The following is a 15000-nucleotide window of genomic DNA, read 5'->3' as shown; positions in this document are numbered from 1 at the left end:
GAAATGGCTTGCGGGACAGTATATCGACCCCTTCACACACAGAGACACATACACAGACACACACAGAGACACACACAGAGAGACACACAGAGACACACACAGAGACACACACACACACACACACAGAGACACACACAGAGACACACACACAGAGACACACACACAGAGACACACACACAGAGACACACACACAGAGACACACACAGAGACACACACAGAGACACACACAGAAACACACACAGACAGAGACACACACAGAGACACACACAGAAACACACACACACAGAGACACACACAGAGACACACAGAGACACACACACAGAGACACACACAGAGACACACACACAGAGACACACACAGAGACACACACAGAAACACACACGGTTACATTAGTTGACACATGCAAATCCAGGAGCAATCACTGAAAATTAAATCCAAGCATGAAAGCACTTATCCAAAACGCAATGTGTCTAATCCGCCGCGTGATGAGAGCTTTTAAATATGGAATCAGGTGGCTGAGCGGTTAGGGAATCGGGTTAGTAATCCGAAGGTTGCCGGTTTGATTCTCGGCTGTGCCTAATGACGTTGTGTCCTTGGGCAAGGCACTTCACCCTACTTGCCTCAGGGGAAATGTCCCTGTACTCACTAAGTCGCTCTGGATAAGAGCATCTGCTAAATGACTACATCTAAAATAACTGTCTCTCCTTCTCCCTGACTCAGACTTGGAGTAGAGGTGTGTGATGAGTACAATAATGTCTTGTTTTTATTAATGAAATATTCTCTTAAACATGAAACTTGTTTTTGCGTGTGAGAGTCATCAGGAGAAAGCAGAAGAACATCAAAGGATCTTTATAAAAACAAAACCCTCTGATCTTCACTGTGTTCCTCTCCAGTTTCCTCCTCACACACACTCTCTCTGGTCCAACCAAACATCACTTGAATGTCAAAGTGTGTGAAGTTGTGTTGAGAACCCAAACCCACGTGTCACTTCCTCCCCTAAGGCTCGGACTTTCTGTGCATCACACACATCATCCCGGTGAAGAACGAGGAGGGCGTGGTCATGATGTTCATCCTCAACTTTGACTACGTTCTGGAGGAGGGCAGCAGCGACTCTCTGGAGAGACTCAACCACCCGTCTCCTGCCAAAGCTGACGTCCGTGAGTACAGCAGGCCAACCCCGCTCCCTCGAGCTCTCATTTCACCCTTACATTCCTGGGATAAAGATCTCATTGCATTTTTTTTTAGGGCAATAAATTAGAGGCCAAAAATGTTGACCCAAATTTTTTTTTGCAAGAAATAAAAATTCTGAAACACTTGGAGCCCCAAAAATTGGAGCCCCAAAGAATTCACATAGATTTTTAAATTGCTAAATACATTTGAACTGAAAAAGTTTACCCAAATTACAAAATTTTGAGCTGAAAGAATTTGAGCAGGAACAAATTTAGCTGGAAAAATTTGAGGCTCATCATGGGCCTCTCCCCCTGATGACCCAGGCCAGCCCTGTGGTGAGCTCCAGACCCAGGTCAGCCCTGTGGTGAGCTCCAGACCCAGGCCAGCCCTGTGGTGAGCTCCAGACCCAGGCCAGCCCTGTGGTGAGCTCCAGACCCAGGCCAGCCCTGTGGTGAGCTCCAGACCCAGGCCAGCCCTGTGGTGAGCTCCAGACCCAGGCCAGCCCTGTGGTGAGCTCCAGACCCAGGCCAGCCCTGTGGTGAGCTCCAGACCCAGGTCAGCCCTGTGGTGAGCTCCAGACCCAGGCCAGCCCTGTGGTGACCTCCAGACCCAGGCCAGCCCTGTGGTGAGCTCCAGACCCAGGCCAGCCCTCTGGTGAGCTCTGTTGCTGAGGTGAACAGTTAACACGGCCCCTCCAGAACACCAGAGGTCATTCTGTAGATCAGCGTAATTGGACGGGAGAACCTCACAGATGTGTGTGTGTGTATCGCTCTGTGTGTGTGTGTGTGTGTGTATCGCTCTGTGTGTCTCTCTCATTGTGTGTTTGTATCTCCTTCTGTGTCAGTGTGGTGTGTGTTTCTCTATGTGTTTCTCTCTCTTTGTTTCTGTGTGTGTGTGTGTGTGTGTACGCTGACACGGGTCTCCCTCCTCCTCCAGTCTCAGAGGAGCCACTACAGGGCAGCACTATAGTGAAATGGCTGAGCATGAATAAAAGACTAGCCAGGCTTATCTGAATATCTTAGCAGCAGCCTTTGTGAATGCAACTGTCAGAAATACTTATTTACAAGGCTGAGTCTTGCTCTAATGCACTGCCCTCGCTCTCCACCCTGCACTGTGTGTGTGTGTGTGTGTGTGTGTGTGTTTCAGTCTCGGAAGACACAGCTCCAAAGACACGTTTAGCATTCCAAGATCTTTACTTTATTGACTGATTGTCCGCCTGTGCTCAGCAGCGTAGCGGTCGTGTCTGAACCTTGCAGCATGCAGATGACCTCCAGAGCTGGTCAGATCTGAGGTCTGAACCTTGCAGCATGCAGATGACCTCCAGAGCTGGTCAGATCTGAGGTCTGAACCTTGCAGCATGCAGATGACCTGTTCCCAGATCCCGCCCTGCTCCCTGGGTCTGCCCCAGGGTGAAGGCTCTCTGGACCTGGGCCCTGGGAGCCAGACACCCAGGGAGGTCAGGACCTAGGTGTGTTGTATGTTTCCTTACCTGTTCGTCAGTATTGGTCCAGAGACAAGGGATAGCTCACCTCTTCCTGCAGCAGAGTTGATTCACAGCTGTTGACACGTGTTCAGTGGGACAGCTGTCCCCATGGACTTTGCTTGGGTCTTTTCAGTTCCACTACAGCGTTATTCAAAATGCAACTCAGCTTTATTGTTCCCGGTCGGAAGGTTGCCTCTTCCACCTGACGAAAGCTGGAATGTTTACTGAAGCCTCTACGAATGTTCCAGAGGCAGTTCCGGTGTGTTCCGTTCTATCTGTTCTGAGCATTCTAGAACTCTTAGTTCTTATTTCTGAACTGCTAATGAGGGGAGGGGAGAGTTAGAGAGAGGTAAAAGGGGGTAGAGAAGGGTAGAGGAAGGTAGAGAGAGAGAAAGAGTGGTAAAGAGCCCTTCACCGTCAGCAGAAACACAACGATCAACGATAGGAAATGATTTGTCCCCCTGCTTTTTATTTCATTCTTTTTCTTTCTTTCTGCATCGGCAGTTTCTCTTCTCATCCTCATCTGCCAGTCAGCCAAATCCGTAGCTCTGTCTCTCATTCCATCCATTACTGCCCAGACTGAGGGAATTTGATGGTTACTGTAATTAGTATTCAATTCCAATATTACTATCTGGTATCATAGCAACAGGGACCCGGTGTGCATCCGCTGGCTGTATAATCTGCTGGCGAGTGTTTGTGGAGAAAAGTGCCACCAGCGACAACTGCCTGTGCGCACACAAACAGACATACATTCCCACACTCCCCCACACACACTTTAACTATCCCTGTAAGGAGCCAAACCCCAAAGTCACCTTTTAAAAATAGTTACTGCGATAGCTCTCTGCTCCAGCGCTTGACACATGTCCAAGAAGCATGGTAGGACGGCGAACCAATTAGCAGCTCTGGAGCTGTTGGGATAGCTCTTTCAGAGGGGCTTAATTAGACACACAGCTTACAGGAGGGATGAACGGCTCAGAGCTGCATTCATGTTTCTCCCAGTCTGGGTGGTGTCGGCTCTGAAGGAGAAGCCACACCCACTAACTCCTCTCCCAGATGTGATTGGTTCTGCTTGTTGGTACATGCACACAGGCGATAATGATTTAATGATGTAATGATACTGATTTACAGCATCTCAACAGATCCAAGCCAGACAGGCTGCTATGTTTATGATTCTGATCTCCGCTCTGTAGTGCTGAGCTAGAGGAACATTCAGCTCTGTTGGACTGTCAAGGAAAACACACTTCACATCATCATGTCAGCATCTTTGACCGGTATGACTTGTCCAGACCAGTCGTTGAATCTGTCCACCGAAAAACTAGAATTAAATATTCTCACAAGAACCACCCTTCTGTTTGTCTTCTCCTTCTAGTATGCACAATTTGTATGTCGCCTTAGGAGAAACGCGTCTGCTGATGATTAAAGTGTAAACTCTGAGCACAGATTGTGGGTGTTTGTCCCTGGCTGGTGTGTGGCCTCGTCTGTCTGGTGTGTGAGCGGTACTCCGCTCTGTCGCCTGACCCGAGACACAGCACGTAACACCGTCTAAAATTAGTTTTGTCTCTCGTCAATGTCAGTGCAGGAAAATGTGCTGTGACAGAAATAATGTAGCAGTGCTCCTGCAGAGATGTTTGAAGCGCCTGTTCAACCCCTTTTTGTCGTGTCTTCACAAGCTAAACCTCACTGCTTCTCCAACTGCCATGGCTTTTCTCTCTCTACCTCATCATCCTCTCTCTCTACCTCATCCTCTCTCTCTACCTCCTCATCCTCTCTCTCTACCTCATCCTCTCTCTCCACCTCATCATCCTCTCTCTCCACCTCATCATCCTCTCTCTCTACCTCATCATCCTCTCTCTCTACCTCCTCATCCTCTCTCTCCACCTCCTCATCCTCTCTCTCTACCTCATCATCCTCTCTCTCTACCTCCTCATCCTCTCTATCTACCTCATCATCCTCTCTCTACCTCCTCATCCTCTCTCCACCTCCTCATCCTCTCTCTACCTCATCATCCTCTCTCTCTACCTCCTCATCCTCTCTCTCTACCTCATCATTTCACTCACTGGATGAATGAGTCCTTCTGTTTGTGTGTGTATGTGATCTGTGTGTGTGTGTGTGTGTGTGTTTGTGTGTGTGTGTGTGTGTGTGTGTGTGTGTGTGTAAACGCCGTCATGAGGATCACTCCACAGCTACAGTGACTCTGTGAGCTATGCATCCTCATCAAACTGCCCTCCCCCAGTCTTTCATCCTGGGACAGTGCGTTTCTGCCACTGGACGTCCACTCAATAATTGACGTTAGATGAGGACTAATGACTTGCCGTTGGAACATATATTTCCATCTCGGTCGTGTATTAAAAGAACTCTGGCCTGGCGTGTTTCAACAGTGTACATTCTAAACGCCCAACACCGGGGAGAAAGCTGAGGGGAAACTGAAAGCTGTTTTTATTACAAACAAAGTATGAGGTGATGAAACAAGGTTAGCACAGGCTACGCCAGTCCGAATGTTCCCGGAGAAACGCAGCGAGGATCCTCGTGATGCTGTGTGAATCACCTGTCTCAGCTCATGAAAAGCATATTCATGTGCCAAGAAGAGGATTGTCAGAATAACCTGCCTGTCCAGAAATATGCTTGCAGTGTTTCTGTTCAGACTATCTCAGTGTTTCTGTTCAGACTACCTCAGTGTTTCTGTTCAGACTATCTCAGTGTTTCTGTTCAGACTACCTCAGTGTTTCTGTTCAGACTACCTCAGTGTTTCTGTTCAGACTACCTCAGTGTTTCTGTTCAGACTATCTCAGTGTTTCTGTTCAGACTATCTCAGTGTTTCTGTTCAGACTACCTCAGTGTTTCTGTTCAGACTATCAGTGTTTCTGTTCAGACTATCTCAGTGTTTCTGTTCAGACTATCTCAGTGTTTCTGTTCAGACTACCTCAGTGTTTCTGTTCAGACTATCTCAGTGTTTCTGTTCAGACTACCTCAGTGCTATTTCTGAAAACACTCCACAGCACACTGTAATAAACAGGACAACATTGACTAACAGTGATTGCAACCAGATCAACTCTCTCTTTGTTTATTTCTTTCTCTCTGTCATTCTCCCTCCCTCCCCCTCCCTCTCCCCCCTCCCTCTTTCGCTCTCCTCCTCCCTCCCTCCCTCCCTCTCTCTCCCCCTCCCTCTCTCGCTCTCCCCCTCCTTCTGCCCTTGTCTCTCTCTCCCCCTCCCTCCCTCCCTCCCTGTCTCTCTCTCTCCCTCAGGGAAAGGCCGTTTCTTCCGGTTTCGCTTCCCCTCCCTGCACCTCCTGGGCGTCAGCAAGCAGTCTCTCCCCCAGGAGGACCCTGATGCCGTCACCATCGACTCCCCCCGCCGCAGCGATGAGTCTGTGGTAACCCGTGACTACCAGCTGCCCACACGGGAGAGCTGCAGCCCTTCCTACGCCAATGACACCCGCGCCCTCATCGCCCCCAGCCACTGCTCCACCCCCCTCTCTGGCCCCCTGGACCACTCCTCCCCCAAGGGACCTTGGGACAGGCTGTACCCTGCTCCCACGCCCCCCCAGCCCCCAGCCTCCCCCGGCCTCACCCCCGCGGCCTCCAGGGAGAGCCTGGGGAGCGTCCGGAGGGCATCCTCCACCCAGGACATGGAGGCCCTGGGCTCCCACTCCAGGATGCTCTTCAGGGACCGCCACGCCAGCGAAGGTAGCTAGCTCTCCACCACATAACACAGACACACACACACAGACCACATAACCCTCACACACACACACACACACCACATAACCCCCCCCTCACACACACACCACATAACCCCCTCACACACTCTCTCTCCATCACAGACACACCACTCACAGCTCCCCCTGGGACACGCAGGGTGTGGATAGTTTTAGGATGGCCAAGAAGTCACCTTGGATTGGTAGAAATGGGCCAGGGGGCGTGTCATCCAGCCTTAATCCCGCCCCTCTCACCACAGGGAGCCTCTCTGAGTCAGCCACAAAGTGAAGCACTTTGCACCTTCCCTCAAGCGCTGAATGGGAGTGTGCGTGTGCTACTTCTGTGTGTGTGTGTGTGTGTCTGTGTGTGTGTGGGGGGGTATGTGTGTGCGTGTGTGTGTAAAGCCCCAGGTCTATCTACAGATGCAACCAGCCAGTCTCTCCCTCCACCTGAATATCTCCTGACTAGTGCAGTGTTCCTGATGTCCCCCTCCCTCTCCTCCTCCCTCTCCTCCTCCCTCTCCCCCTCCCCCCTCCTCCTCTCCCCGCCTCCTCGCCCTCTCCTCCTCCCCCTCCCCCCTCTCTTTCTCTCTCCCTCCACACCGCATTGCCCGTCTGACAGACAATGGTCGCAATATCAAAGGTACGATCAAATCAAAAGTTCTATTGAGTGTTGGATGTGGCCTGTCCCAGCTGTGCTGAACACCACCCAGCCTGCTGCATGTTCACGCACGCCCACACACACACACGCACACACACACACACGCACACACGCACACACGCACACACACATACGCACACACACAGAAGTAGCACGCCCACACCCCCACAAGCCCGTGTCAGCATGAGCGCTAGCTAGGGCCAGTATCCACCTTGTGTGTTGCGAATGCTTCTGGGAATGCTAATGCCGGCGGGGCCTGAGTCACCCCCCCCCCTCCCCGTGCCCCCCCACCCCGTGCCCCCCCACCCTCACACCCCCAGAGCCATCTCTCCTGCCTCCTGCATGACACAGGCTGTTTCCAGCCTCTCGAACACCCTCATCCTCCCTTCCATTTAGTACAACTTCCCTGCTCATCTCTGGAGGGAACGACAGTCACGGCTCCGCCTCTCTCACACCGGGCGCAGGAGGTGGGGTGCAGGAGGTGGGGTGCAGGAGGTGGGGCGCAGGAGGTGGGGCGCAGGAGGTGGGGCGCAGGAGGTGGGGCGCAGGAGGTGGGGCGCAGGAGGTGGGGCGCAGGAGGTGGGGTGCAGGGTGGGGGGCGCAGGGTGGGGTGCAGGAGGTGGGGCACAGGGTGGGGGGGATTCTGGTGTGAAGCGTTCAGGGTTCTCCAGGCTGGATAACCAGCCCTTCTCTCCTCCCCCACCCACGCCCCACAGGAGACTGTATGTTGGAGCATGACCCGCCCCCCCCCCCTCTGTGTAATATTTAAGTCGTCATCCGAACATAAACATCACCTCATTCCATGTCACGTTACATTACGCCCCCTGGAAGACACTAACACAACGCAACAGAGTGAAATAGCTTTATTCATCCTAAAGAGAAAACATTTGATGCTCCTCATATTGGCTCTCTGAGGTGAAACACTCCACTGCAGCCTCACACAACCTTCCCACAGCGACCGTTTCAACAGTGTGTGCTAAAGTAGACGCCAAGGGAACTGTTGTAGGTCTAAGGTGCATTTGTAGATCTTGATTTGACATTTGACCTTCCCGCATAATTCCACTTCCTCTCTCCACTTCCTGTTTACCTTCTCTCTCTCTCCTGATTCGCTAGTTTCTCGTTCCTGGATGGCTGGGGGTATGGCTTGAGCTTTTCCTATTTGTTTCTGTCTGACCACAAACTGTTGTGTAGCGCCGTAGCATGCCATCACCTTGTGCATGCCATCGCTCTCATTCCTGTCCTGATTGGCCCTTCACTTCTGTGTTCGTCATGGTGACTAGACTGCCAGCGTAGGTTGTTGTCGTAAAAGCATAATGACAGGATGCTCTCGCAAAAGAGATTTCAAATCTCAGTGATCCCTTACTGGTTAAATAAAGGTTGTTTTTTAGAAGTTACGTGAGGCTATTTGGTGAAAAGAGATTTAGGAGGGGTTAAGTTCTCGTCAGGGCTGAATCCACCGTCCTCTGTCTGACAGTTTTCCCTCCCGTTGCGTCGTGTGTGACAGTGTGTGAGATAGTGTTGTTTGGTTACCGTGTCATGTTGGTGTCTAAGGCCTGAGTCACTGTTTGTGAGCAGCACATTCAGCACAGTAAAGCACAGATGAAAAAAAGACTTTTCTTCATCGGAAATCATTAACTCTTAGTTATGCTGAAGTGAGTCTTTGAATTGTGATATTAAAATGCATGGACCGCCTGGTGAAATAACTGATATATTCAGAATGTTTTATGGGTGAAATAACATAACCATTCACTAATATTGCTTGTGATAAGAAGTTCAGAGGAACATTGTGTTAGTTTGGTGTTTCACAGCATTGGTGGTGCAGTAGTGTTTGGTCTCGTACTTGGTTACTTGTTTTGTTCCAGCAATCGATTTGCTCCCAGAACATCATCTCCTCACACCTCACAACACACACAGACCTACACACACGCTCACACACACACACACACACTCACTCACACACTTTACTACACGCATTCATACAATCACAGTCGTACACACACACTCTCTCACACATGCTTACACGCACACACTCCCCCCCTCCCAGCTGGGCTGTGGTTCTGCAGCTGGTCTGCTCTGCTGCAGCCAGAGGTCCTCTGGGCAGACTGGACCAGTGCCAGAACCTTCCTGCGTCACACAGGACAGGACAGTATAGTACTGCACAGCACAGTCCAGCCCTGCTGCTGGACCAATGCTCCAATAGGGTCTTGATCCGTCAGCATTAATCATCAATCCATTAATGAATGGATGGATTGATTGAAAGATTAAACAGACATCGAGCAGTTCTGTAGTTGTGTGTGTGTGTGTGTGTGTGCGTGTGTGTGTGTGTGCGTGTGTGTGACCTCCTCAGGTCCCTTCAACCAGATCAGATCCAGTCTGCTGGGCTCCACCTCCGACTCCAACCTCAGCAAGTACAGCACCATCAACAAGATCCCCCTCATCACCCTCAACTTCTCAGAGAACAACGACAGGAAGTGCCCCTCGTCCCCCACGTCCGAGAAAACCATCATCGCCCCCAAGGTCAAAGACCGCACGCACAACGTCACCGACAAGGTGACACAGGTGAGAACCTCACCTGTCTCACATCCTCCCCTCCCTCACCTGTCTCACACCCTCCCTCACCTCTCTCACACCCTCCCCTCCCTCACCTGTCTCACACCCTCCCCTTCCCTCACCTCTCTCACACCCTCCCCTCTCCTCCCTCCTCCTCTCCATCCTCCTTCCCCTCCTCCTCTCCCTCGCCCCACACCCTCCCCTCTCTCAGATTACCCTGAAGGTCACAGCTGTCTCTCTGGAGGTCACCGCTGCCTCTCCCCTTCCTCCATCATGCCCCCTCCCCAGACCGCCCTGCTCCGGGGGTGTGTGTGTACAGTGATGTGTGTGTGTGTGTGTGTGTGTGTGTGTGTGTGTGTGTCAATAGCCTCAACCCTCTCACGTTCACCCAGGACCAGCAGATGTCTAGAGACCAACTGGTTCCTTTGTAGTTGAGGACCTGATCAGATGAAAACATTCACATTCACACACAGCTGACCTCCACAAACCCTGCCTCCACAAACCCTGCCTCCACAAACCCTGCCTCCACAAACCCTGCCTCCACAAACCCTGCCTCCACAAACCCTGCCTCCACAAACCCTGCCTCCACAAACCCTGCCGTCGCCACTCTGCATTGGAGACCAAAGATGTTTTATTCAAACAGCCACTTCAGTCACTAAGCAGACAACTCTCTGAATGTAGAACAGCAGCTTATTGTTCTAGTCAGGCTTAGTTAAATAGCTCTTATTGTTCTAGTCAGGCTTAGTTAAATAGCTCTTATTGTTCTAGTCAGGCTTAGTTAAATAGCTCTTATTGTTCTAGTCAGGCTTAGTTAAATAGCTTGGTTCTTGTTTAGTTACCTTTGAAGGGATGGGGTAACCAGCTAACCACCATCAACACCCATTAAAGACGTAGCAGTTAAGTAATTAAGTGATCATAACATACTATCAATGTCGTCGGTCACGTAACAGTAATATATGAATGGGTTTCACTGTGAGGCTTTACTTAGAACTTCATTCAGTTCCTAATGAGAATATAAACACTCAATTCCACTTAAACTAAGTCAGCCTTGCGTTGTCCTTAAGGAGTATTTGTTTGCATGAAGCCGGAGAGCTAGCTAGCTTCACTGGCCGCCTTAAATAATGAAGGCGGATCATTTATTTAGACACAGATTGGGGGAGAGACTCGCCCAGCCGAGCTGTCGTTGTGCCAACCGATTCCCTCCTGCCTTCCCAGCTGGCTCAGTTATAATTTACCCATACTGCTGAGCGATGAGGGGGGGGGGGGGGGTACATACTGCTGAGCGATGAGGAGGGGGGGGGGGGGGTACAGAGGCTGTTTATCTCATCTCCCTGGCTGTGTACTGTACCCAGAGCTAGCGGTGTGCTAGCTGGAACAGGAAGCTATGGTTTTAAATTAGGATCAGTCTGACTGTTCAGAACATGGAGTTAGGTACAAACCTATTAGCATCACTCATGCACAAGACAAGATTGAGATGCAAGGATGGATATCCCATATTCCAGCACCTACAGCATCTGTCTTGTTGAAGGGACTTCATGATACTAATTGCTGGGACCTTTAATAAAGGCCACATGATGTTTAGACACATAAATAATTCAAAACTCATTTTATTTCTCCTTCTCTTTCTGCCTTTTTCTTGGTTTACTTTAAAGGCCAGGATATATTGGAAGGGCTCAGTGTGTGACCCCCCCCCCTTCCCCCACCCACAGGGGGACGGGGGGGTATAACTAAATGTATTATCAACACTTAACCTCCCGTCTCCCGTCTCCCCCACACACACCTCCTCAAACACGTCAGGTTACCGTGGTGATTCCTGGGTGGGTCTGGTGTTGGCGTGGAGACGGAGGAGGAACTGGAGGTTTCATCTTTGCCTCCTGTTTAACTCTGAGAGCGGCATTAATTACCTGTCTGCCCTTGGGGCGAGCGAGGCACTCTACCTGTCTCTCTCCCACTCTCTCTCTCCCTCCCCCTCTCTCTCTCTCTCCCTTTCTCTCTCTCCCACTCTCTCTCTCCTCCCCCTTTCTCTCTCTCTCTCTCTTTCTCTCTCATCTTCTCTACCCCTCTCCCTCTATCTCCCCCTCTCTCTAGCCCTCTATCTCCCCCTCTCTCTAGCCCTCTATCCCTCTCTCTCCCTATCCCTCTCTTTCCCCCCCCCTCTCTCGCTCTCATTCCCTCCTCTCTCCTCTCCCGCCCCTCTCCCACCTCTATCTCCCTTTCTCTCCAGTCATAAGAGCACCAGCCAGAAATTTCCTGCTGTTGAGGAGTTCGAGCCAGATGAATGGATATATTATCCAGCTCCCACAGCGATAATGACCTCTGTGTTGTGGAGCCAGGGAGATGGTCCTGCAGTAATATTGATGTTAAAAGTTTCCCAGGGATGTTCACTAAACTGGAAAGCCAGGTTATTAATGCACAGGCCTGTTCTTCAAAAGAGATTTCCTTTTTTGTTAATTCCCTAAAAGGACAATTTAAACTGGGATAATATGGACTTACAAACACGGGCAGTAATGCAAACACATTTTAACACCCCTGACTTCCTTGAGGAACGATGTACCCATAGGTAGTATGCAGTCAATAGAATGTAGCATCTAGTACATACTGTTGTATTTGTAGTATATAATATGTAGTATCTATTATGTAGTATCTTGTGTGTAGTGTCTATGAAGTAGCATCTAGTATGTAGTATATTGTAGTGTGTAGTATGTAGTATATTGTAGTGTGTAGTATGTAGTATATTGTAGTGTGTAGTATGTAGTATATTGTAGTGTGTAGTATGTAGTATATTGTAGTGTGTAGTATGTAGTATATTGTAGTGTGTAGTATGTAGTATGTAACATGTGTGGAGCGGTTGACAGCGGGGGTGATGCACCAGCTCTCTCCTGGACTCTGTACACCCCCCAGAGGAGTTATTAACCAAACTGAGACTGGCGTCGATCCTGACCTTACTTGATGCCCCTCTCCCGGAGGTTTCTCTACACTGAGGGCTTTGAGATATTTCAGTTATCATGCTGAAGTTATTGTGGAATGCATCTCATTTGCATAGTTGTTTTTACATTAACCTTGAACTTCACGTGATGAAACAGCCGAAAGATTCCCCTTGGAGGACATTTAGGATTGTTGTTGAGCTCTAAATAGAGCTGTCTGGACCAGACTCTCTACACTGGACTGGTTGATTAATAATAATGTGTCCATTCAGCAGATGTTTCTATCCAACGTGCAATACAGGGGGGTTCGAACCTGCGACCTCTTGATCTGCAGTCACATTATCTAACTGCTGAGCTTGACCAAATAAGGAAAGCTTCTATGTGTTCTCATGAACTCTCTTCCTCCTCCTTTCCTTCCTCCTCCTCCTCCTCCTCTCCCCCCTCCTCCTCTCCCTCCTCCTCCTCCTCCTCCTCTCCCTCCTCCTCCTCTCCCTCCTCCTCCTCCTCTCCCTCTCCCCCTCCCCCTCCTCCTCTCCCTCCTCCTCCTCCTCTCCCTCCTCCTCCTCTCCCTCCTCCTCTCCCTCCTCCCCTCCTCCTCCTCCTCTCCCTCCTCCTCCTCTCCCTCCTCCTCCTCCTCCTCTCCCTCCTCCTCCTCCTCCTCCTCTCCCTCCTCTCCTCTCCCTCCTCCTCCTCCTCCTCCTCTCCCTCCTCCTCCTCCTCCTCTCCCTCCTCCTCCTCCTCCTCCTCCTCCCCCTCCTCCTCTTCCTCCTCCTCCTCCTCCTCCACCTCCTCTCCCTCCTGCAGGTGTTGTCTCTGGGAGCTGACGTCCTACCCGAGTACAAGCTCCAGACGCCACGCATGGACCGGTTCACCATCCTCCACTACAGCCCCTTCAAGGCGGTGTGGGACTGGCTCATCCTGCTGCTGGTCATCTACACGGCCATCCTGACGCCCTACTCTGCCGCCTTCCTCCTCAACGACCGCGAGGAGCAGAAACGGCGCGAGTGCGGCTATTCCTGCTCCCCGCTCAACGTGGTGGACCTCATGGTGGACATCATGTTCATCGTGGACATCCTCATCAACTTCAGGACCACCTACGTCAACGTGAACGAGGAAGTGGTCAGCCACCCTGCCAAGATCGCCATCCACTACTTCAAGGGCTGGTTCCTCATCGACATGGTGGCCGCCATCCCCTTCGATCTGCTGATCTTCGGCTCGGGATCGGACGGGTGAGTCACAACCCGGACGTTGTCATGACCCTGTCCAGGTTAACTGGCCCCGGGACAACGGGTGTGAATGAGCTGCTAGCTTATTAGGGCCAGGGTGCTAGATTAGTGTTGGAGCGAAACCTACAGGCAGGTAGCTCTCAGGAACAGCGTAGGAGACCCTGAACTCGAGACTCCTTTGGTACTTAAGGACAGCATTCTCCTTGTTAGGATGCACAGGCCTGCATGAGGACATCCCGGGTCTCTGGAGGAACTCCTCCTCTAGAAACATCATCTCACCTTCCCTGGAGGAGAACAAACGCGTCTCTGGGTTCCTGGGAATACGTTTACAAACAGTTGATCTTAATCAATTTCCTGAGGGAAATTTGGTTGGAGCAAACAAGCAGATAACTTGACTTTTTCAATGCAGCACTTTGCAGAAGGACTGAAATAAAGCTCTCCAGATTTGAATAATTTGTGTCTGTCTGAGAGAGAGAGAGAGAGAGAGAGAGAGAGAGAGAGAGAGAGAGGAGAGAGAGAGAGAGAGAGAGAGAGAGAGAGAGAGAGAGAGAGAGAGAGAGAGAGAGAGAGAGAGAGAGAGAGAGAGAGAGAGAGAGAGAGAGAGAGAGAGAGAGAGAGAGAGAGAGAGAGAGAGAGAGAGAGAGAGAGAGAGAGAGAGAGAGAGAGAGAGAGAGGAGAGAAGAGAGAGAGAGAGAGAGAGAGAGAGAGAGAGAGAGAGAGAGAGAGAGAGAGAGAGAGAGAGAGAGAGAGAGGAGAGAGAGAGAGAGAGAGAGAGAGAGAGAGAGAGAGAGAGAGAGAGAGAGAGAGAGAGAGAGAGAGAGAGAGAGAGAGAGAGAGAGAGAGAGGAGAGAGAGAGAGAGAGAGAGAGAGAGAGAGAGAGAGGGGGAGGGGGAGGACATGGTAAGAGTGAAGATGTAGAACAGAGATGTGGGCAGAGACTGAGACAGAGAGGAGAGAGAGATTGTGATCATATCGTGATCATATTGTGATCATATCGTGATCATACTGTGATCATATCATGATCATATCGTGATCATACTGTGATCATATCGTGATCATATTGTGATCGTCATCATCGTGCCCCCAAGAGCACATGAAATATGTATATTTCATGTGCTCATATTTCATGTTCATATTTCAAATGCTGTATATATATTATATATATACAGCGTCACCGAGGGGCCCCCTAATGAATGAGTCATGACGCATTTCATGAACAAGGTGTTATTAATTCCCCTGTAGGACAACTTGCGTGTTAGATGGAATTAGAATGGACAGGACCTGAATGGGG

General features: G+C 50.5%; 1 protein-coding gene across 1 annotated transcript in view; it reads left to right on the top strand.

Annotated features, from left to right (window-relative positions):
* The first annotated feature begins 1060 nt into the window (after positions 1-1060).
* Positions 1061-15000, top strand: part of LOC136966428 (potassium voltage-gated channel subfamily H member 7-like) — a 21436-nt gene continuing 7496 nt past the window's right edge. Inside the window, exons 1-6 of the mRNA XM_067260935.1 lie at positions 1061-1157; positions 5897-6337; positions 6971-6991; positions 9357-9568; positions 13288-13712; positions 13900-14033. Of these exons, the coding sequence (XP_067117036.1) occupies positions 1061-1157; positions 5897-6337; positions 6971-6991; positions 9357-9568; positions 13288-13712; positions 13900-14033 (1330 nt within the window). The remainder of the gene's footprint in view (positions 1158-5896; positions 6338-6970; positions 6992-9356; positions 9569-13287; positions 13713-13899; positions 14034-15000) is intronic.

This window comes from Osmerus mordax, chromosome 22 (genome assembly GCF_038355195.1).
Source record: "Osmerus mordax isolate fOsmMor3 chromosome 22, fOsmMor3.pri, whole genome shotgun sequence".
NCBI classification, from domain to species: Eukaryota; Metazoa; Chordata; class Actinopteri; order Osmeriformes; family Osmeridae; genus Osmerus; species Osmerus mordax.
This window is presented reverse-complemented; position numbering and strand designations above follow the sequence as displayed.